This window comes from Mytilus californianus, unplaced genomic scaffold (genome assembly GCF_021869535.1).
Source record: "Mytilus californianus isolate M0D057914Y unplaced genomic scaffold, xbMytCali1.0.p SCAF_6, whole genome shotgun sequence".
Taxonomy (NCBI): Eukaryota; Metazoa; Mollusca; class Bivalvia; order Mytilida; family Mytilidae; genus Mytilus; species Mytilus californianus.
This window is the reverse complement of record NW_026262712.1, coordinates 101,651,796-101,675,629: the sequence shown is the minus strand read 5'-3', so window position 1 is coordinate 101,675,629 and position 23,834 is coordinate 101,651,796. Positions and strand designations below refer to the sequence as shown.

At 33.7% G+C, this 23,834-nt stretch overlaps 1 protein-coding gene across 1 annotated transcript; it reads left to right on the top strand.

The window, feature by feature from the left end:
* Positions 1-5,344: 5,344 nt before the first annotated feature.
* LOC127706766 (procathepsin L-like) lies at positions 5,345-13,612 on the top strand. Its single transcript, XM_052211447.1, has 5 exons — positions 5,345-5,642; positions 7,864-8,032; positions 8,866-9,077; positions 11,080-11,311; positions 13,367-13,612. The coding sequence occupies exons 1-5, from the start codon at positions 5,412-5,414 to the stop codon at positions 13,456-13,458; spliced, it is 936 nt and encodes a 311-aa protein (XP_052067407.1). The 5' UTR covers positions 5,345-5,411; the 3' UTR covers positions 13,459-13,612.
* Positions 13,613-23,834: the final 10,222 nt, after the last annotated feature.

Below are 23,834 nucleotides of genomic sequence, written 5' to 3'. Positions count from 1 at the left end.
GAAATTCTGCTAAAATATAAATATACATTCTATGTCCGACAGGAGAGCCAGGAAAAGCAACAATTTGTTAACCTACTAGTATCAAACTGAAAGACGACATTCCAGTAAAGGAACATACAAGAAAAATATTTCTTTATAAATGTCAAGAGATTGATGATGAATTGAAGAAGTTGGAGGATAAGAAATTTATGGAAAATTCCAAAAGCCCCTGTTCGTCAGCTTAGTATTAGTGGAAAAGAAAGATCTTTCGTGGCGGCTGTGTGTTGATTACAGTAAATTGAACGATAAGACGATCAAAGATGTGTATACGATCCCTAAAATAGAGGATAATATAGACGCACCGAGTGGAGCCAAATGGATGTCAGTTTTGAACCTGAGTATGGCTTATCATGAGATGTCTATGAATCCAGCAGATAAGGATAAGACTGCATTTTCTACACCCGGAGGTGGTTCATACCAATGTGTTACAATGACATTTGGATTGTGTAACGCAGGAGCTACGTTTCAAATAATTGTTGAGACAGCAATGCAAGTATTACAGTAGCACATTCTAGTTTTTTTACCTAGATGATATCATAGTGTTTAGTAAAACATTGTATAAACATTTGGTTAATTTGTAGAAAGTCTTTCAGAGGTAATCAGATGCTGGATTAAAGCTAAAAGCCGCTAAGTGTTGTTTAAAACACGAGGTAGAGTCTCTCGGACATACTGTGTCAACAGAAGGGATGCAGATGGGTCCTTCTAAGATACTGGTAATAGTCAAAATGGAACCCCTGACAACTGTTTCCGAATTAAGATCGTTCATTGGACTGGTTTCTCATTACAGAAGATTTATGAAGGATTTTTCGAAGATTGCCATGTGTCTTTTTGACTTATTCCAGGTAAAAGCTCCTGGGAATGGACAAGTGATTATGAAAAAGCTTTCCGTTTACTTAAAGAAATGCTTTCAACCTATTATGTACTTGCACATTCAGAAATCGTTGGAAAATAGTTTATATTGGATAAAGATCCAAGTCATTTTGGAATCGGAGCAGTTTTGTCTCAAGTTCAATAAGGACAAAACAAGATGATATGATACGCATGCAGAACTTTAAGCAAAGCTGAACGGATTTTTTGTGTAACACAAAAAGAACATGTGTAACACAAAAAAAAACTGTTAGCTGTAGTTTACGTCATTAAATATTTTTAACATTGCTTAGTTGGTCGTCGTTTCATACTGAGAATGGACCATGGTTCAATTACTTGGCTTTACAAATTTAAAAACCCAGACGGGCACTACAATGGATACATCAACTTGGCGTTTACAGACCAGCTTCGAAGCATGGAAATGTTGATGCACTTTCTAGAAAAGTTGTGGAAAATAAAGAATTCTGTAAACCGTGGGATTATGTATATAACAATTCAAAACATATAAGTGATTGGAATACAAACCGTTGTGACACAAGTGATAGCATAAATATTATTGATCAACCGTGGAAATCTCAAAATTCACAAATTATTAGTGCTACATGTATTAACGAAAACGGCAAAGAGGAATTGAATTCTGAAGATTTTTGGAATAGAAAAATACCGAAAAGTAATGGACCGAACAAGGAAAATGGTGTGAAAAAGATATAATCGAAATTTTGTACATGTCTTTGGGTAATAGTGACTGAGATTGCACTTCTTTATTAGTGATGACGCATGGAAAGTCTTTTTCCGTTTTTATTCAACTTATTACATTTGAAGGCAACAATTATTGTTTATTAGGCACCTCCTGGTTGTCGTTCTTTTTGCTTAGATTACTAGAGTATTCATCACTTTCAAAGCTGACGAACAACAAAAAAGTAAACAACAAAAATAACCTTTCAAACGAAAATAAATCTAAGTTGGGATGTAGATTAAAAATATAAATATAAGATATGGATGATTGCACTATAGATACACGACAGCCTTTTACTAGTATTAGTTATCATGTGGAAAATTATATAAAATAAAATCTATGAAATCCAATGATTTTGCTATTTTGATAGATTAACGATGTTTTAGAATTTTTTTTGTGAGTGAACAGAAGCTATATCCATATAGAAATATCTAAAATAAACAACCATTGTGTATTTAAGTAACGTTACTGAATGAAGGATTTTATTGCATTATGGGAGGAGAGACGTTAATTTCATTTCGCCCGAGAGTAGGAGGTTCCACTGGACTTCAACTTAGATGTATATAAACACAGATCTATCTGATTTGTGTAAGTGACAAAACATAATTTTACCTTCATCAGGTACGCTCGAGACCGTTGTGTTAGTGGTAAGACGGATTCAAGAGACACATTTATTAAATTCATATTCAAGTTTTATAGTTGTCAATAATCTTTAAGTATTTCCTTTTCGAGTAAAATTCTATATGTTTTATTAATAAGTTATATATGATATGGCATTTTAAATTGTTTAATATTTGTGTTAGGAACAAAAATTATCCGCATACAGAAAAATTCTCTATTTTAAAATGAGTCAATATCAAGGGAGAAAACTCTGTCATATTATGAATTTCGAGATATAGCATCTGGGACTATTCGTCAATATATTTTGTCCCAGATATCATATATATACATAGTGTCACATTAAAAAGAGGGTAAGAGTTCCATATGGCACCCCCGCCATACTAAAAGAACATAATAATGTATTACAGTTTATTCCGTGGGGGTGCCATATGGAACTCTTTCCCTGGATCTATTCGATACAAGATTCAATGCACTAGACCCAGAAGAGCGGCAATCTAATCAGGGGCGGATCCAGCCATTTTTAAAAGGGGGTCACAACCCAGGATAAAGGGGGAGGGGTTCCAACCATATGTCCCCATTCAAAAGCAATGATCGTAATAAAACAAGGGGCTTACCGGAACTCCCCCCCCCCCTTGGATCCGCCACTGCTAATTATAATTCCGATCTATCGAAACTCGTTTACTTTGCATAGTGTTTTAGCTGAAACATAACCATGCAAACTGGTGTCACATATACCGTTGAGATGTTTGCAATCTTTTGTGTTATGAAGCTGGTGGTGATGATATGCGGATAAGAATTATTCTTGAGGTGACCAGATCGCCGTTATAGCAATAAAATCAAAATAGGATTTATAAATTTCCGCGAAACAAATAATAACCCATAGAGGACTGGGACTATTCGATACAAGATTCAATGCACTAGACCCAGAAGAGCGGCAATCTAATCAGGGGCGGATCCAGCCATTTTTAAAAGGGGGTCACAACCATGGATAAAGGGGGAGGGGTTTCAACCATATGTCCCCATTCAAAAGCAATGATCGTAAAAAAACAAGGGAGCCTACCCCCGGAACCCCCCCCCCCCCCCTTTGGATCCGCCACTGCTAATTAAAATTCCAATCTATCGAAACTCGTTTACTTTGCATAGTGTTTTAGCTGAAACATAACCAAACTGGTGTCACATATACCGTTGAGATGTTTGCAATCGTTTGTGTTATGAAGCTGGTGGTGATGATATGTGGATAAGAATTATCCTTAAGGTGACCAGATCGCCGTCATAGCAATAAAATCAAAATAGGATTTATAAAGTTCCGCGAAACAAATAATAACCCATAGAGGACTGGGACTATTCGATACAAGATTCAATGCACTAGACCCAGAAGAGCGGCAATCTCAGGGGCGGATCCAGCCATTTTTTTAAAGAGGGTCACAACCCAGGATAAAGGGGGAGGGGTTCCAACCATATGTCCCCATTCAAAAGTAATGATCGTAAAAAACAAGGGAGCCTACCCCCGGAATACCCCCCCCCCCCCTTTTTGGATCCGCCACTGCTAATTAAAATTCCGATCTATCGAAACTCGTTTACTTTGCATAGTGTTTTGGCTGAAACATAACCAAACTGGTGTCAGATATACCGTTGAGATGTTTGAAATCTTTTGTGTTACATGAAGCTGGTGGTGATGATATGCGGATAAGAATTATTCTTGAGGTGACCAGATCGCTGTCATAGCAATAAAATCAAATTAGCCTTTCAAGACGTCATAATTATTTGGACTACTGAAACAATACAGAATGATTTAATTTTGGATGTTACACTATGTGACGTCTTCTGATTGGCTGAAAATATTTTGTCTATCAGCTCATAGACATAATTTTGTCATGTGACCGTGACGTCATCAGCGTTTTTTCATGATTTACTCCTTAAAATGGAATTTAGAATTAAATTATAAGGAATTACTGTGATATTTTTTCTGTCTATTCGAAATAACCTCAAAAATGTGGTGCACACTTTTAATAACCCGCTACGCCGGTTATTCAGTGTGCACCACATTCTTTATGTTATTTCTTCATAGACAGATCAAATACTACAGCCATTCCTTAAATGCAACAATTTCCTTATTGTATCATTAATGTTATGATAGTGTTTCGTGAATGGAAGGATTTTGTTATACATAGTCACATAATGTTGACCCAGCTCGACAATGTTCACATAATAAAGACTGAGCTACACTGAACTCAGAATGATACGTCCAACCATGTCGACACAGAGAATATTGAACAAGTGCATGACAAAAGCTACTATAAACACAATTTTGTCCCCGGGTAAGAATTTTGACTCTATTTATCATGTTAAACTGTGATTTTTCCCCTATTAGGCCTAATCCCCACATAGGTTGAAAACAGTCAGATTTAAGAAAAATCTGTTGTCATACACTGAAACCTCTTATTAACTGGAAGACAATTTCTAAAAAAATTCAATGAATACAACATATACAAGTGAAAAGTGTAACCCCATTTTTTTTATCCTAGCTAGTGCGAAAGTCATAGCTGCTACAAACCAACCCCAATCATACATTGTTATCAATAATTCAAAGACAGAAGGCAACAAATCAGACTTAAATTCCAAATTTCTATTTTTGTTGGGGTTAACAGATTTCAGCTATTGACCTCCATATATGTCGAAGTTCCGTTGTAAATGTGCCGAAAGTTCTTGTCATCAAGAAGATGGGACAATTTAAACACATCCATTCAAATTATAGGACATTTGGAAAAAGAAATACAAGTGTGTAATTTTATGCATCATGTAGAAGCACATTTTTTGGCCGGTTATGCGTAGCTCATACTATAAGACCTACCACAAATATGAACGGAAAACGTGGCAAAGGATATTTAAAAAGAATTCACAGATTGAATAAAACATAAATAAAGGCAAATAAATCACAAATTTTGGAGATACATTTTAAATTCACTATAAATAGAAAAGGGAAGAAAATCAAAGGTTTTGATTAGTTTTAATAAATGTCTGGTATCAACTTGTGACACGTGTTTTACGCACTGTAATCATATGATAACTTATGCTATCACATGTTGTCATATACAAATATATAAATATTAAATATTAAATCGTCACAATTTTAAACAATTTGTTTATAATGAAATTAATTTTATATTTCACGGCAACATTTGTGTCGGCTTCTTTGGCTGCGATTGACCTAGATGGTCAATGGAATCAGTGGAAAACGAACTTCAACAAATATTACAGTACTTCAGAAGATGAAGATAACAAGCGTGTCGTTTGGGAGATGAACCTGGAATATGTTAATGCCCACAACAATGATGTACAGTCAGAATTCAGATTAGCAATGAATGAATTTGCAGACCAGGTGGGTTTTTACGTTAATGTATCTTAAAGGTGAACCGTGCATAGATGTAAAGCCATGATAAATGAAATCCTTGTGTTCGCTTAAAAGTATATCGAAATGAATAAACACAAAACATAGCTAATATTCAGATCAAGAAATACAAAATTGAGATAGAATACTCTCGGTCCATATAAATCTTTGTTTCTTCCTTTTTCATGTTTTGGCTAGATTGGACTTTTAAAACCCCACCTTGACCTATTACCATGCAAGCCAGTGTCATTAATCCTCGTCGTTCGTCATCTTCTCTGAAACTACTGGGCCAGTTTCAACCAAACATGGGCTGTATGATCTATTGTTTTTTCAATGCTAAGCCATGTCTATTGTTGGCATAGCCGCTAAATGAGAACATAGGTTTAAATGGATTAATTATCTTGAAAATCATAATTGATCGAAAGAAATGCCCAAAATGTCAGGATCATATACTTCCATTTCCACAAAAGATATTAGATTATTACTTATATCAGTAATTTGATTGCCCTTAAGGATATTCTCTAGTCTTGTTTTTGACTTTTTGTCAGTTATTCGGAATCCTCTGGTTTTATCTATGTGGTGCAATTTAAAAATTGTGCCCTCCTAACACGACTTTTGTTTACAATATTTTTTTACATATAGTTTTAAAAAGCCATTTTTGAAAATCTTTTTTATTCCTTGTTATTTTTCATAGTTTTTGAAAGAAAAAAATGTTAATTTTTATGAAAACTCTAGAGAGAATCATTTCCCGCCAAATTTTCAATGGCTTGTATCTCAAAAACAAGGACCTTGCATTATTTTCTGCTTTGTAAATTCCGTTATATATGTACTATCAATTTATAAAAGTCGTTTAAAAAGCTTGTTATTTTGAAACAGAGTAGGGAACATCCTTAAATGACGACTTGTGACTTATTTTCGTGTTTTTGCCTATAATCTTTAAAACTAATATAGATAGGCAAAACTAAAAACAGCAAAAATGATTTGCAATACAAGATGTACAACAATGCCGATAAAACCAAAACCCTAAAACGACTTCCTCTGTGAGTAATTGTCCTAAATTGTCATTTTTGGGGCACAATATAGCATTTTCACATTTTATCTTGAGAGATATAAAAGATAGGCAGACACTTTAAACCACAAAACTTCAGCAAATGATCTACAACAGAGATTATATGATTTAAACCATCAATTGACACATAGGAGTTATTGCCCTTAAATGACGATTTTGAAAATGTTTTGTGTTCTTCCACATCAACGAGTAAGTATATATAACAGATAGACAGAAACAGCCAACAGAAAAAAATATCACCAATACGAGATCTACAAATTGATTTTTTTTAACCGAAACCATCAGACGACTTCTTCAGTGAGTTATTGTCCTTGACAGACGATTATTTAGCAAATTTTACCGGTTTTTCTTATTATCATGAATGCAATTATATAAAACAAAAAACTGTAAAGGGCATAATTGATCATAATTCAAATGATTATCAACACGAGAACTACAGCAAGCACCTTTATGACTGAAAACACAAATTGACTCCTTACATGACCACTTGCCCTTGAATGACGATTTTTGACATTTTTTTTTTTTATTTTAGCTTTTTATTTTGAATATTATGATAGATACACAGAAACTGCAAACAGCAAAAGTAATCAGAAATACAAGATTTTAAACAATACCGCTATGAATTCGTAACCATCAACTGACTCCATATAAGAGTTATTGATGACAATACGTGTTACGTTCTCATATCGAATGGTTGATCGATACGATGTGTCTGTGTCTCTATTCACTAGCGCTCTAAGATCAGTCTTCTAATCTGTTATTTTGTCAGATTGTGTCTTATTACCGATTGTGACTTTTGACTGAATGTTGATTCGCTTGCCCAGTGACGCATGCATGACAAGTCGGTAACCCTGTCGACACTACCGGTCTCTTTCCTCTTGGAGTTCATGCGATTCCTCCCCTTTTTTGTTTGTTACCTTCTCAACCGAATTTAAATAACTCATTACTCATTGTGAAAAAAAAAAATCATACTCTAACTACAGTAATTTACTGTTGCCTAAATTTACATCTACGTCATTTGGCCTCTGCATGGTGCGTATAGTTGTCTGATTGGCAATTATACAACATTGTCATTGGCAATTATACAACATTGTCATTGGCAATTATACAACATTGTCATAATTGCACGATTTATTATTACAGGAACCTTCAACACGCCCACAGATTAAAACTGATTCTGTAAGAGTGTATGAAGACATTGAACACAATTGGACTTTTTTACCGGCGACTTTCGATTGGAGAACAAAAGGTGCTATAGGTCCGGTAAAAAATCAAGGGCAGATGGGACAAGTACTCCCAATTGCAGCAATAGGTGATATTCTTGAAAATTCCATGTTATCTTTTATATTCTATTCCCATCTAGCTGTGTGATATTTAAAAACTAGTGTATTTTTTTTTAAATATTGTTGTTTTCTTTTAAGTTTATAGTTGTTTTTGGATTCAGCTTCTTCAAATCAAGTTAAATGGTTTTTAAAGCCAGTAGTTTATTATGTTCTGTCTTTAATCAACTTTTCTTACATTCTAATTTTTTTTTTCATTTCGAAAAGTTAATTTGTTTTCATATCTTAAAATCAGATACAAATATATACATATAAGTTCTTTAACGTACCTTTCATAAGCACATAAGATGGAATGTTGAAGTTTAAGATCGCCAGGTCTGCACTTGCCTGTCCAAAGCCAGGAGCATTTTAACGAGTGGTTTTTTATCAAATCTCGATGTCGTTTATTCTTAAGTTTGAGTACAGTAGTTTCAGGTTCGAGGGCATATTAATTTTCTTACATTTGCCTACAGAATTAAATTGCAGGTGTGTGCATTTGAATACGAAAATTATGTAAAAAACAAGAAATCAAAAGAGAGATACACCGATCTAACATTGTTGGGTTTATTTTCATACAAGTATTTATATTCAGGGGAGTAGAAGGTTGAGATTTCTAAAGATGTATTACAGTTGTATTTACCTCTATTAGTTTGTACTTTACCCCCCCCCCCCCCCTTTTTCAACTGTATTCAAAATAAAACCTGAAATGAAAGACGCTGTAATGTAACAATAGCCTGTGCACAAATGAAACGATTTATTTCACTTAGGTCTTAGATGTTATAGTCCTGAACATGCTGAAAAATTTAACTGTTTTCTTTTGCCACAGAAACTATGGAAAGTTATGAATTTATCAAAAATGGACGTTCGATTCCATTAAGCTTGCAAGAAGTTGTGGACTGCTGCATCCATGGTTCTGGGTTGGTGACAACGGTGTTTAATTGTATACACAATATAGGTGGTCTGTGTTCAATGGCAGATTATCCAACACATAGTTCGGCTGGACAGTGCAGAAATACAAGTTGTACGCCTGTTGTACGGGTATGTTATCTCATATCATGTATATACTTCTAACAATTCATAAGTTTTAAATATACTATATTCGGAATGCTATGTACTTGATCTTATATGAAAAACAACTTAAAGATATAGCAAATGTTCGTAACAGACTAGATCTTTATAATTTTTTAATCCTGTGCCATAGATACAAGTTCAGCAATTTATAAACGGCTGTTAAAATTGTTTTTCTTTACCGAACTTCTCTTTATACAAAACATCATCATGCACATATTTATATGGCTGTTTAAGCTTATAATTGCAAATCTAGTACTATGAGCTTTGTATTCGAACAGATTACACAAAAAAACTTGGCTTCTGTACTGTGCACGTTTTTTATTGCGTGTTTCGCTTTTACTGCATATAGTCGAAGTAGGTAATCATTGCATGGGGTAGGGGGCTGACGCACGTTAAATGCCTCACCATATTAATTTGCCTGTACCAAGTCAGGCTAGTATCTTGACTTTGTGTTTTTCGTTAAAATTTATCTTTTTCAGCGTCTAGTTTCTCTTCTCGGAAGAGTCGGTTGGTGGTTTTTTATGTGGTTTGTTAATTGTACTGTCAAATATTTTAGGAACCCCTGTTATCCTTTTTATGTATTGTCCAGTCAAAGACGTTACATGGATTACAAAGATCGTTCTTAAACTAGTTGAAGTTTACAAAACAGTTATGAACAGATCTCAACTTCATCTATTTAATCAATTCACGACGGCTTGAAAGTAGTAAAAACTTAACCATATAATTAAATAAGGAATAAGACCTTCTTTTTAATATAGTTTGTGACGTTATACTACCACGTTAAAATGTTATATATTATATATAACGACTACGTTTGTACTTTCAAACTAAGTCCGTGGACCTGGACCCTACGGTCACAAAATATTACTCAGTGCTCAAAATTTGTACACGAAACACCGAATCCAGTACTTAGTTTAGTTGAATTCTGAATCTGAGTACGATAGTCGCAATTCAAATTTATATGACCGCAAGGCCTGGTCAACACCTTCATATTTTACGGTCTTTTTGTGATATTTGATAATCCCAAACGAAACTTTTAACTTATACCAAGCTGATAGATTATCGAAATTATGTATCTGGGATGTCTCAAATATATTACAGTGTTTTCAAATTTACCTTCAAATTAGTTGGGATCAGTTCTATAGCTGCCGTTCTTATTATACCCGCTCCGGGAGGAGGTAAAGAATCAGATCTACTTTAACATTGTTAGGTTGATTTTCTAGTCACTTTATATATATATATATATATATATAGACTTATATATATGTACGTCTAAACAAATGACAACTCTACGACAGATCTATCCATTGGATCACCAGTTAAGGTGATACACGACTGAAAACACATACTATATTCATAATTACTCTAAATATCAGCACAACAATGTTAAATCTGCAAATTTGCGGAATAAAATTTTTGTTCTTCCCTCGCCGGGATTCTAAGTCATGCTATTGGGATATCGAGACAACACCGCCTGCACTGTGTCCAGCGCTCTAGACCACACGGCCACCTAGACTGAACAAATAATTCAGCTTTCGGTGGCCTAGTGTTACCTTTCCTCGTCAGTAGAATCTAGAGTTGTAACACAGTACATGATATATTAGGCATGAAGATGGAATTGATTGCAGATTAGCTAAATATCTATCGTAAAGGATCGTAAGATACAGTCACAGAAATAATAATTTGATAAGTACGACTAACCAAATATATATATATATATATAATTCGTCTCAAATTTAGCCCAACAATGTTAGAGCTGACAATTTGCATCAGCAAACATGTTTATATATATATATATGTTTATTTACTTCAGTAACTCTTAGTTCTAATAGATAATAGATTAAACAATCTTAAGTTAACAAATAAGTAAAGCTAACCTTAGAATTGTTTTTGCTTCAAACATATATTTTTTGGTCTTATTACGTCTACATATATATTAATTGTTCTAATTTTTTTTCGATTATTTCAGAATGTGGGGACAATGGCAGTTGCAGAAGGAAACGAAGACCAATTACAGATAGCCGTGTTACACTTTCCAGTAATGGCAGTTATTGATGCTAGTCTTCCGTCATTTCAGTTGTATCGATCTGGGGTGTACGATGCACCAAAGTGTAGTTCAACAAAACTTGATCACGCAGTTCAGATAGTTGGATACGGTTCAGAAGATGGAAAAGATTATTGGATAGTCAAAAATAGCTGGGGTATGTTATTTGTGGATCTAGATAGGGTTTACAGTTTAGAGAATATTGGGCCATGAACACAAAAATAAATGAGCTAAAAATAAATAGAGAAAAAAGGCCTAAAAATGAATAAGAAAACAACAGGATGCTAGAAAATAAAGAAGAGAGAATAATGGGTAAGTATAAAGAAATGAAGGGGACCTCATTCAGAGCCTTTTATAGCATCTAGTGCGTTAAAAAGGCTGCCGAAATTTGTATATTTGTCATTTTCTGAATATTGATAATGAAGAATCTTATAAATCCGTTTCAAAATAATGTATCTTCATACTATTTCATATAACTGATGTTTGTCCAGTTAATTTAAAACAACAACAACACCAAAATATTATATGAACAAATATTTTTAGACGGCGATGTTCCTTTGGCTCCATCATACGATGTTTATATATCCCAACTCGTTCGTTATGCCCATGTGTGTAGTGATGCCATAGATTTTAACGAACGTAATCAATGCATCACTGGTAAATTGTTAAGTCAGGGATTTCGTTACCATAAATTACGTAAAACTTTTGCTAAGTTCTTTCATAGATACAAAGATTTGATTAGTAAATTTGGCTGTACTTGTAGAAAACTGATTAAAAACGGTATTTCACATCCTAAATTTTACGGTAATATTGTACTTAAAGCGCGGAAATCACTATGTGATCCGTGTAAACTCATCGAACCTTTAAACAAACTTATTAGTAAAGGTTATCTTACCAATGTTATAATTAGATCTTTGAATATAGTTTACATTGGCACTAATATCGATTTTGTCATCAGCAAATTAAAACATAACTAAATTTGTATTCTTTTCAAACGGGATGTATAAAGACACACCCACGTTCGTTTTGATCTATAAAGAGGTTAAACTCCTAACTATCCTACTGTTTGTCGATACATTTATTTTTGGCATTGCACTTGTCATGTCTTCTTTGACTGTCCATGACGTTAAAATACTAAATCCCTGGGATGTGTTTTAGTTGATTTTAGTCACCTGATGCATGATTTTTTTTATTATTAATTGTTTTGGCTTTAAACTAGCTGTCAGTAACTGCGAGTACTCTCAAATCGTACTTTCTTGTTTATTTGACCTGTTGATACTAATTGTATAGCTTTTTTGTTATTTAATGTTATTCAGGGTTATATCTGGTCTTTATACCAGCTTTGATAAGTGTTTGGTATTACTATAAATTTTCACTTCGTACTATGAACATCAGATTATTTATTTTGTAAAAATATGTCCTTTCTCTATTGGAACTGTACACGTATACCTAACAACAAAATTATTTTCATTTACCTGTGTTTAAAGTTATTGCAAATGGCTGATATTTTTGTTCGAGCATATTGATTTCTTTAATTGTTTAACATTTCATACCGATATAACATGTTACTTTTATTATTCTTCCCTTAATTTATTTATTTTGTATTTACATTGTATCATAGGTCAAATTTATTTGTTCAATGTATGTTCAATGGTGTTAATATGTCCTTTGATTGAGTTAAGCTATTTCAGTTGATATTTTATAGTGTGTCTTTCTATGTTGTGATGATACACTATTGTTTCAGAAAAAGGGTGAAGGTTTGGTACCATTAAAACGTTTAAACCCGCTGCATTTGTTTGCACCTGTCCTAAGTCAGGAATCTGATGTTCAGTAGTTTTCGTTTGTTGATGTAGTTCATAAGTGTTTCTCGTTTCTCGTTTTTTATATAGATTAGACCGTTGGTTTTCCCGTTTGAATAGTTTTACACTAGTAATTTTTGGGGCCCTTTATAGCTTACTGTTCGGTGTGAGCCAAGGCTCCGTGTTGAAGACCGTACAGTGACCTACAATGGTTTACTTTTATAAATTTTGACTTGGATGGAGAGTTGTCTCATTGGCACTCATACCACATCTTCTTATATCTATTGATTAAAAAAAAAACACCCTGAATTTTATTTCAATTGTCATTCTCTTTTCATATCGAGAAAATCGAAATGCAACAATAATGTATAGAAGCAAAACAAATAAAAAGGTCATTGTGTTGTATGTTTTAGGTGTAAACTGGGGAATGCAAGGTTACATCCTGATGAGCAGGAATAAGAATAACCAGTGCGGTATTGCCTCTGACGCCACCTATCCTGTCTAACAAATACTACAATTAATGTGGTATTGTCTTTGATGCTATCTATCCTGGTTAACACATACTGCTTGGTTAAATATGTTATCATCATGCAAATAAAACACAAAACTAATAGTAATGTTTATGTCTGCCTGCGATGCATTTTTATTAAAAAAAGAAAATCAAGTAATATTTTTGCATTATGTTCTTTTTTCAAGAATCTAAAAAGTGCAGAAAAGGCTAGCAGATAGCTTTACTTGCTTAAATATGTGCAACTATCCACATTGCGAAGCAGATGAACATAGTAATGTCAATGTCAACTTCAAGGCTTCGCTGTGGAGACAGTTCCGGCGGCAAATCACACCAGCCAGGAACTAAAACGACGCGATCACATTAATAAAAACGAGGCCAAGGTCAGATGAACCCTGCCAGACAGACATGTACACCTCAATAATTACATGCTTTAAATATAGTTGACCTATCTCATAAAGTATTTAAGAAGGAAAACTTAAGATTGACCAATGAACTATGAAAATGAGGTCATGGTCAGATGATAATTGCCGGACAGACATATACACCTTACAATACAATCATTCCATACACCAAATATAGTTGACCTATTGCTTATAGTATTAGAAAAACAGACCAAAAAACAAAAACTTAACATTGAGCAATGAACCGTAAAAATGAGGTCATGGTCAAATAAAACATGCCAGACTGACATGTACATTGTAAAATATTTTCATACACCAAATATAGTTGACTTATTGTAAACAGTATTAGAAAAACAGACCAAAGCACAATAAATTGCTTCGCTGAGCGCAGCTGGATACGACCGCAGATGTCCAACCCTGAAAAGTTGGGCCAAAATGGACATAATATTCACGCTTGATACAGGTCTGAATTTGGATTGTAACTAAATTTTTGACACATAATAGGTTTCTGACACAGAATAACTGTAGTCAAAGAACTTCAAATTGGTTATATGATTTGAATTTATATTCAATTTATTGCTTTTGTGCAATATACTATGCTGTTGCGAATTGACCCCCCAGGCATGGGGTAATGCAAATTTGTAATTGTAATGCATGGTAATGCATTACATTTTTCCAAGTAATTGCATGTAATGTGTAATGCAGCAATTTGTGCATTACATGTAATTGTAATATAATGCATTACTTTAGCAAAAAGTTGTGTAATTTCATGTATTACATGGCATTACATGTCATTACTTTTTTCACATACTACATCTTTAACATATTGTTGGAGTTTTAGATAAACCAATTTTAAGATTTCTTGATTAACTAAGAATATGTTATCATTAGAATATATTCTTTATTTCATCTTATTTCATACATTTTCCCTCATAAAAAGATTGATATTTGAAAAGCATAGCTGTATTGTTGTCATAAGATAAAAGAATATCTTTGTTTTGCTTAAATAAAAGATAATTAAACTTTGTTATAAAACACTAATTAGTTTGTTTAACAATCAATATTTTCACCATTTAGACAATTGTTCATTAATTAAGGTCTATGTTTATTTTATAATTAGGGAAGTAATTCACAGTAATTAAATATTTCGTTTAAAATTAAAAAAAAAACAACAAAAAATATGATTTATAAAAGTAAAGTCAACATTAAGTTAAAATAATTAAAAATTGTAAAAGTCAAATTAAATAGACTTTTTACATGTATACCTGTATTCAATTCATGGAACAGTTACTGCATATGCTAGAATCTTTTGTGACTTCTAGTTGTTTTTTTAAATGTTTAATTTTTCTATTCACTAATAAAATTTTCAAATGTAATGTGTAATTCAAGGCATTACTTTGCAAAAGTAATTGTAATATAATGCATTACTTTGATAAATGCATGTAATTGTAATTGTAATATAATGCATGGTTTGGTCAAAGTAATTGTAATATAATGCATTACATTGCAATGTAATTCGCCCCATGCCTGGACCCCCCCTCTACCAAAAAAAAAAAATATTTTACCCCGGTTTTTTGCTTAATTGTGCAATACACTATGCTGTTGAATATTAAACCCCCAAAAAAATATTTGAAGAAATTTTCTTTTTATTTCTGAAATCTGAAATGAGAAAAATTGTCCCCCCTCCAATTTTTTTCACCTCCCCCTTTCCCTTATTCCCCAAAAAAATTCTTTCCCTCAAGATATGATCAGTATCTTAATTCAAATTTCTAATGCAGTTTGCAACCAAAATTACCCATTTAAATACATCATAAAAGTTTTAAAATATAAAATGACATACATAGTCATGGCTAAAATTAATATTAATTAATAGTAACTACTAAAAATAAATTGACAGCTAATCACCTCAAGACAGTCATCATTTCTTAATACATAATTTACAAGCAGTGTAAGGGAGGTAATCAAACTGTTCTTTGATTTGAATTGGATTACCTCCCTTACACTGATTTTAAATCGTCTCAATTGTCCTTTAACCAGAAAAACCCTTGTTTTTCCCCTTTTTTGCCCCTAATTACTAAATGGTTTGAGCCATAACCCCCCAAAGTCAATCCTAACCATCCCTTTGTTGTATGGAAGTTTGTGGTATAATTTCAGAGAGGTTCATACACTTTAACCCTCTTGATGCCACATTAAAAAAATCAACGTTTCGACGTTGCCAATTGGCAATGACAATTTGACGTCGCCAGTACCAAATTCTTTTGACGTCGTCTTTTTGGCGTTTTTTTTTTTCTCATATTGATTTATAAAGTTGTTTTTCTACGCGACCGACATTCACAATAGCGGTGACCAGGAGATCATTTTGATAATGCTTAATTGACCGATTAAAATCTTTCCATACAAATTTGCTTCTTGATGGACCAAGGAGACTCATGAATGTAAAGTTAACTGATAAATTTTTGAAAATACTGTTGAATTTGTGCAATTTACGTGTTAATTACTTTACCCATTTAAATTTTCGACTGATATAATTCTCCAAAACGCAAGACCAATTATTAAAAGTTCTTTTTTTAATTGCAAGGGAATATTGTAAAGTATTATGCAATACGTATTTGCCACCTACACTTTTGGCTATATATTTTCATATCATAACAGTTTTTAAAAAGATATTTTAGGGTTTTATCTTCGATTGTTTTTGTTTTCTACTGATGTGAACATTGATATTAATATTTTGCAAACTAATTTGGGTAAAATATATGACAAACTTCGGGATGAAAAATTATTGTTTATATCACCAGTAAAAGATAATTGTCCAAGGACAAATATTACTTATAAACATATTAGATTTGTGATAATTTTTTTCTATTAGTTGATTGAAATCAAATTAGAAATAACTTTATAAAATTTATATTTAAAAAATGTAATATATAGCCAAAAGTTGTTCGTGAAAAATACTTCTCGGCCACTGTATAAAAAGGAGTTGTACATAATTTCTTCTAAAAGGGTAATGAAAGGTCAGTTATAATCGTTTTTCCCCATGTTCAAGAACTTTTATTTTTCTATAAGTAACATTTTGATTTAACAATTACCGATAAAAAAGAAGGCGAGTAATGTCGTGATATTTTAACCTAGCAACATTGTCCTGTGCTGTCTCTATACATAAACCATGTGAGCAGTAGTCTTTTTTTTTATATTACATGTAAGAACATTTTTTTCTTGCATTTAATGTTTAGGGATAAATTCAGAAGACGGTCTTAAATTTATCTTAACTTGTCTCGACACGGGACTATTAAATATATGAAGTTATATAGATGTGATTGCGTATTGAATGTTTGTCAACCTCTGTTTGTCATGATTTTTTTTAATTTATTGTGTCTTTTGATGTAGGCCTATACCACTTCTTTTTATCTTGGAGATGGGGTATTGAAGGTAACAAGATTCCTTTTGTGTAAATTTCTGTAGAACAACCTCAATTTCAAAAACATACAGCAAATAAAAAACAGTATGAAAGAAAGTATTGCCCGTAACTATTATCGAAAATAATTTAAGTACCCATACTCCTTGTATTCTTCATCTGCAAAACAACTTATATCATTTCTAAATGGTATATTTTACATTATTAACCGAATCAAATGGTTAAAAATAGTTCCAGATTTTGGAGGCCGTAATAACCGCTGCTGGTTTTGTGTAAAAAAAAATGTGCCAGTAGAGAGTGTCTCCTCTTATATATCTTTTCGTGTTCTCTTCTAACGAATGCATAGACATTGGGTGTTCATTTTGTATTTTTTAATGTGAATCATAGCACAGAGAAGTACGATTATCGACAAGATCCTTTTAAGTTAAATTACAAAAATGAATTTCGAACACTCGGAGAACATATTGTTTCATCAGTTTATTCTCTATAATTTATTTATGAATATTTCATGACCAGGTCTGTGGTATCTGTTTAGTGAAATTCAAATCCCTAGCTTCTGTTAAATCCGGAAAAGTCAGACTTCAAATAAAAAATACTGGTCCCTCAGGCTTTAAAATTTCAAGCTGGATACAGATGGTGCATGCATGGCTAAAAATACCAAAATAATGTCAAAAACATTCAGTAACTTTCATTTTTTTTCAATAAATGATTAAAAACTTGTGTGTTATACTTGAACATGAGTATGAATAAGCCATATAGTATTAGAGATGAGGTTTTTCACTACAGTCTAGTCTATATTTAATAAGACCTTATGTAGTATTATGAATTAGGTCATTAATTTTCTCAATTGAATTATTTCACATTTTTTCATTTCGGGGCCTTCTATAGGCGACTAGTGGTATTGTTTTTCTCATCGTTGAAGGCCGTACGGTTGCCTGCAATACTGCTGACATCCACTTCTTTTCAACTTTGGTTTATTGTTGTCTCATTTGCAGTTATACCACATTCCCTTATTTTTATATTATAAGTATAAAATATTGGTCGCTGAACTAAATGACATGCAATTAATTAATCGTAAATTCAGTTTTAAAATAGCTTTACTTAAAATTTGAATTAAATATTTCTTCTATCGACTATGTGAAGCCGACTGAAATTGTCCGTCAATAATGCACCATATAATGTTTAATGACACGATTTCATTCTAAAATGTTTGTAAAATATTTTTCATGCGGTGTTCACACAAATAAAACAGTCGAAGTTCACGAAATATATGTTTGTAAAAAATGGAATTAAACCTTTCCTCCTTCACGACAGGAACTCAGCTAGCAATAATAAAGAACACTTTGAAACATCAAAAGGAGTTAAAAATATGGTTAAATTTCAATTATCGAAAACTAATAAATACGAAATTTTGTTTATCAAATTAAAGTAAAGTATTTGTCGCTTATCAGTCAAACACCATTTGGATAAAAGGAACTCAATTTAGATAAGAAACTGTAGGCATTGGCAGTGTGTATTTTATCGACAATGTTAGGGAATTTCTGTTGAGTTCCATGTTTAAAATTAGTGTTTTTCAAAATTTTCATAACTCCAAATCTCAATATTCTTTTGATATTTAGCGAGTCCTAACTGTGCGTTCTCTTGGGCCATGATTCTGTCATGGGTGGACCGATTTCCCGTTTCGGACTGAGAGGGTAAACACATAAACATTACTATTCGAACATACGTAATGTGCGAAACTTTCTAAAGTACTTTTCAACACACAGCCTGACGAATATGACGGATATGCGGTTAATAAAGTGTTTTATATTATGTTAGTCTGGTAAGTTACAATGCCAAAAAAAGGGCGGCCCGGTCTTGTTGTTCAATTATCTTGTGTTTCCAGCTCTTATGTCGATCTTTAAATCGTCAGCATCAGTGTCATGTGCGTGCATGCAAATATAAAAACCAACGTTGTCGTTTGCCCCTGGAAGACGGGTTTTTTTTCAGAGAAAGAAAACTCAATTTACTTGTGCCATATTTATAACGTCACAATGACGTCATGGATATTACGTCATTGCTCCAAAATACACTTAGATGACCGATGGTCAACAATGTTATAACGCATTAATTATTTAGTGTAGTATAGGTTGCAAAGTTTTGATTTATAATATATACTTATTGTAATATTGCTGAAACGACATATATGTCGCCTTGGCATCAAACCCCCAAACGACTTATATGTCGCTTTGGCATCAACACTGAAACGACATATATGTCGCTTTGGCATACAAAAAATGCTTATTTGGGTCCCTTTTTGGCCCCTAATTCCTAAACAGTTGGGACCATAACCCCCAAAATCAATCCCAACCTTCCTTTAGTGGTTATAAATTGTGTTAAAATTTTATTGATTTCTATCAACTTATACTAAAGTTATTATCCGGAAACCATGTGTCTTCGGACGACGCTGACGACGACGACGACGACAACGTGATACCAATATACGACCAAAAAGTTTTTAATTTTTTGCGGTCGTACAAAAACTTAACTTTAACCACTGAACCATGAAAATGAGGTTATTGCGTATAGTGGTTAAGATTTTGTACAATGGCATGAACTAAAATAACAGACGTCTGCTAGTTTGATAATGTATTGAAAGCTAAAGGAAGTACGTCAACGATAGTGACGTTACAATCAAGCGGCGCGCTATACTGTACGTCTAATAAGCGGACTTCACAACATCCTGGGGGCGCGCAAAAGATAACATTAAAATATATTAAAACTACAATATTATGTGACACTTGAATAATTACTGAAAAACTCTAAAGTCTATGAAAAACTAAATAAAATTGAATTTACAGTCTCTGAATTATGAATTATTTCCGTTTGTCCATTTCTTAATGTTCTCCATGGCAACACTTTTAGCTTTACGGCTTAAGTTTCTAGAACTAGAGGGACAATTGATATCATAAGTATTGTCTATTATAAAGTCTCTATTTGCTGACACTTCAAGAGGAAATAGTTGTTCAGCGTCACTTACAGAAAAGTTGAACAACTATGGTACAACATGGACATTTATACCAAAACGCGCACCGTGGTACGGTGGCTTTTGGGAAAGATTGGTATGGATTACAAAAGACTGTGTCAAGAAGGTTTTGGGACGTTCCCTTATCAATATAGAACTTCTTAAGACAATTGTGACTGAAGTAACTATTCTGAACGACCGTCCTTTAACTTACGTCTCGTCAGATCCTTTAGATGAACCGCTAACGCCATCACATTTACTTTACGGACGTTGGATCACAACACTTCCATACCCTGATAATAGAGACTTTGAACATTCGACGTTTGAGATGACTCATGAATCTGAATAAATTGTCTCGATTAAAATCTCAACTTATTCAACAGTTTTGGTACAAATGGAAGCATATACTTGTATGATGACGTTTGTTGCATTTTTTACATGTGCTTGTAGATTTGCAGTCGGCTAATTTGTGACGACCGAGACAGTTAAAACAAAGCCTCTCTCTCTTAATTACAGCTGTACGTGAATCAACGGTTGTGATTTTTGTGCAATTAACGGCTATATGCCCATTTTCATGGCAAAAAATGCAAGACTTAATGTAAAGCTTTTTATGCGAAACTGACTTATCGGGTTTTCCGAATGTTGAGTTTGAACGTGACTTCATACTAGTTTAAAAAGTAGCGGTAGCGAGTGGTCTTTCTACTTTATCTGGTAATTTCCTGGCTTCCATAATATTTAGTTCGTCGAGAAGCGCTTTGCGTAAATCATGTAGTGTCCAGTTTGTGGATCTGTGTTCTCGTGCTAAATGTTGACGTATCTCAGCCGGTAATTTATTTAGAATAACAGGGACTAGTAGTGACCCATACGTATCGTCTGTCTGTCCGAGTGACTCGAGACCTCTTACATAAGTTTCTGTCTTATTATAGTAACAACGGAGGCTAGTAATTGTATGAATTGGAGCTTGTAAATCAAGTAAGGCCTGCGTGTAGGTTTGGACGATTTTATGAGTTTGCCCGTATCTTTCCTGGAGTAATGACATTGCTTTGTCGTAATTTGTGTTCGTCATGGAAAAACCTGCTATAGTTTGTAACGCTTCGCTTTGCAAAAGAGACTTTAAGTAGTTGAATTTTTGTGCATCACTCAGTGTAGGATTTGTGTGGATCGCGGTTTCATAGCAGTCCCAAATTGATTGCCAGTCTAGTATATCTCCGGTAAATATAGGTAAGTTTAACTTCGGTAGCTTGTGATACTCGCTATTTGTGCTAGACGTTGAGCGTGAATTTGTGCTATGTGTATATTGTTGGTTTGCTGATGTTGAGGGTTGGCTAATAAATGTAGATGGAACTGAATGTGTATTCGGTATAAAACTATCGGTATGAGGGTTCAAATTCAATGAAATTGATTCATTTGCGGGTAAACTCTGATTTTGAACTGACTTTGCTAATTTTGCAATTTGTCGTAGTTTATATTCTAAATTGAACATGTACTCCATCTGATTCCTGTATTTCCACTGCTACATCTTCATCCGAGGTTTGCTCCAAGATCTTCTCGTTGATATTCTCTAAAGTTCTTTTCTTCTGTGTGACAGCTTCTAATAACGTTGAAATTTCCTCGTAATCCGCTTCGGAACTCTGCTGAATGTCCTCAAATTTCCTCAGGAGTTTCGTAACTGCGCCTTTGTGTCCCGCTCGAACGGCTTTCATCTTCGCTTCCATTATTTCATCCTGGTCACGGCACCAATATTGCGTATAGTGGCTAAGATTTTGTACAATGGCATGAACTAAAATAACAGACGTCTTGCTAGTTTGATAATGTATTGAAAGCTAAAGGAAGTACGTCAACGATAGTGACGTTACAATCAAGCGGCGCGCTATACTGTACGTCTAATAAGCGGACTTCACAACAGAGGTCAAGATCAGATGACACCTGCCAGTTGGACATGTACACCTTATAATCATTCCATACACCAAATATAGTAGACCTATTGCTTATGGTATCTGAGATATGGACTTGACCACGAAAACTTAACATTGTTCACTGATCCATGAAATGAGGTCCAGGTCAAGTCAAAACTGTCTGACAGGCATGAGGACCTTGCAAGGTACGCACATAACAAATATAGCTCTATTACTCATAATAAGAGAGAAATTAAGAATACTAAAAATCTTAAGTTTTTTTTCAAGTAGTCACTGAACCATGAAAATGAGGTCAAGGACAATGGAAATATGACAGATGGAAACTTCATAACATAAGGCATCTATATACAAGGTAAAAAGGATCCAGGTCTTCTACCTTCTGAAATATTAAGCTTTTAATAGTTTGTTAACGCAGACATGGCCGCCACCGTATCACATGATGAGAACAGTCAATTGGCCAATTAAGAAATAGTGTTGCAATCAGTTTAATTGAGGTCTGGAGCTGGCATGTCAGTAACTGCTAGTAGTCCTTTGTAAATTTATGTATCATTTTCATTTTGCTTAGTTTGTTTTGTTACCTATTCTGACATCGGACTCGGACTTCTTTTAAACTGAGTTTTACTGTGTGTTTGTTTAGTCTACATTGGCTAGAGGTAAAGGGGGTGTGTTGAGATCTCACAAAACATGTTTAACCCCGCCACATTTTTGCGCCTGTCCCAAGTCAGGAGCCTCTGGCCTTTGTTAGTCTTGTATGTATTTTAATTGTAGTTCATTTATATGTTTTGGAGTTAAGTATGACAGCCATTTTCACTGAACTAGTACACATTTTTGTTTAGGGGCCAGCTGAAGCCTGCCTCCCGGTGCAGGATATTCTCGCTGTGTTGAAGACCCATTGGTGGCCTTCGGCCGTTTTCTGCTCTTCGGTCGGGTTGTTGTCTCTTTGACACATTACCCATTTCCATTCTCAATTGTATTGCTTTGAATGGCTTTGAACTAGCTTTCAGTAGCTGTGAGTACACTCAGATCAGTTTGTGTCTGTAGTGTTTTTGTTTTTTGCTTTATATCGATCTGATGAATCTAGCTATTTTCAACTTTTGTTTTTATGTAACACAAGGTTTGGGGCATGCAAAAATGTTGAACCCAGCAACATTATGCAAGTGTCTGTAACAAGTCAGGAGCCTCTAATTCAGTGGTTATCAGTTGTTGTATCTCATATTTGGTTTTTTACATCAATCAGGGGCATTGGTTTTCTAGTTTGAATTGTTTAAGATTTTGTCATTTTTGGCTAGTTTAGGTTGTTATACAGAATGGGTTTTGCTCATTGTTCAAGTCTAGGCTGCATAGCAACCTATTGTTTCTAACATTGTTGTCATATGGTCCCTTGTGGAAAGTTGTCTCATTGGTGATAATAACGCATATTCTTATATTGTATGATGGGAAATAGCCTCTTTTGAACTTTCTAACTTTTCCAGACATTATTTTCTAGAAGGGAACTTGAATTTCATAATCCATTTTTAAATGTCCATTACATATATTATGCAAGTAAGGGACCATACCATTATGGCAACTGTAAAACAATATACTTTGTCTGCACAGAGATACTAATATTAATACAATTCACATCTGTCCTGTATAAT

Excerpts from the sequence above, each read along its gene's own strand:
- LOC127706766 (XM_052211447.1), top strand. The coding sequence starts at position 5,412 with ATGAAATTAATTTTATATTTCACGGCAACATTTGTGTCGGCTTCTTTG. Across the intron at positions 9,078-11,079 it reads GTTGTACGCCTGTTGTACGG|AATGTGGGGACAATGGCAGT; the intron begins GTATGTTATCTC and ends CGATTATTTCAG. Across the intron at positions 11,312-13,366 it reads GATAGTCAAAAATAGCTGGG|GTGTAAACTGGGGAATGCAA; the intron begins GTATGTTATTTG and ends TGTATGTTTTAG.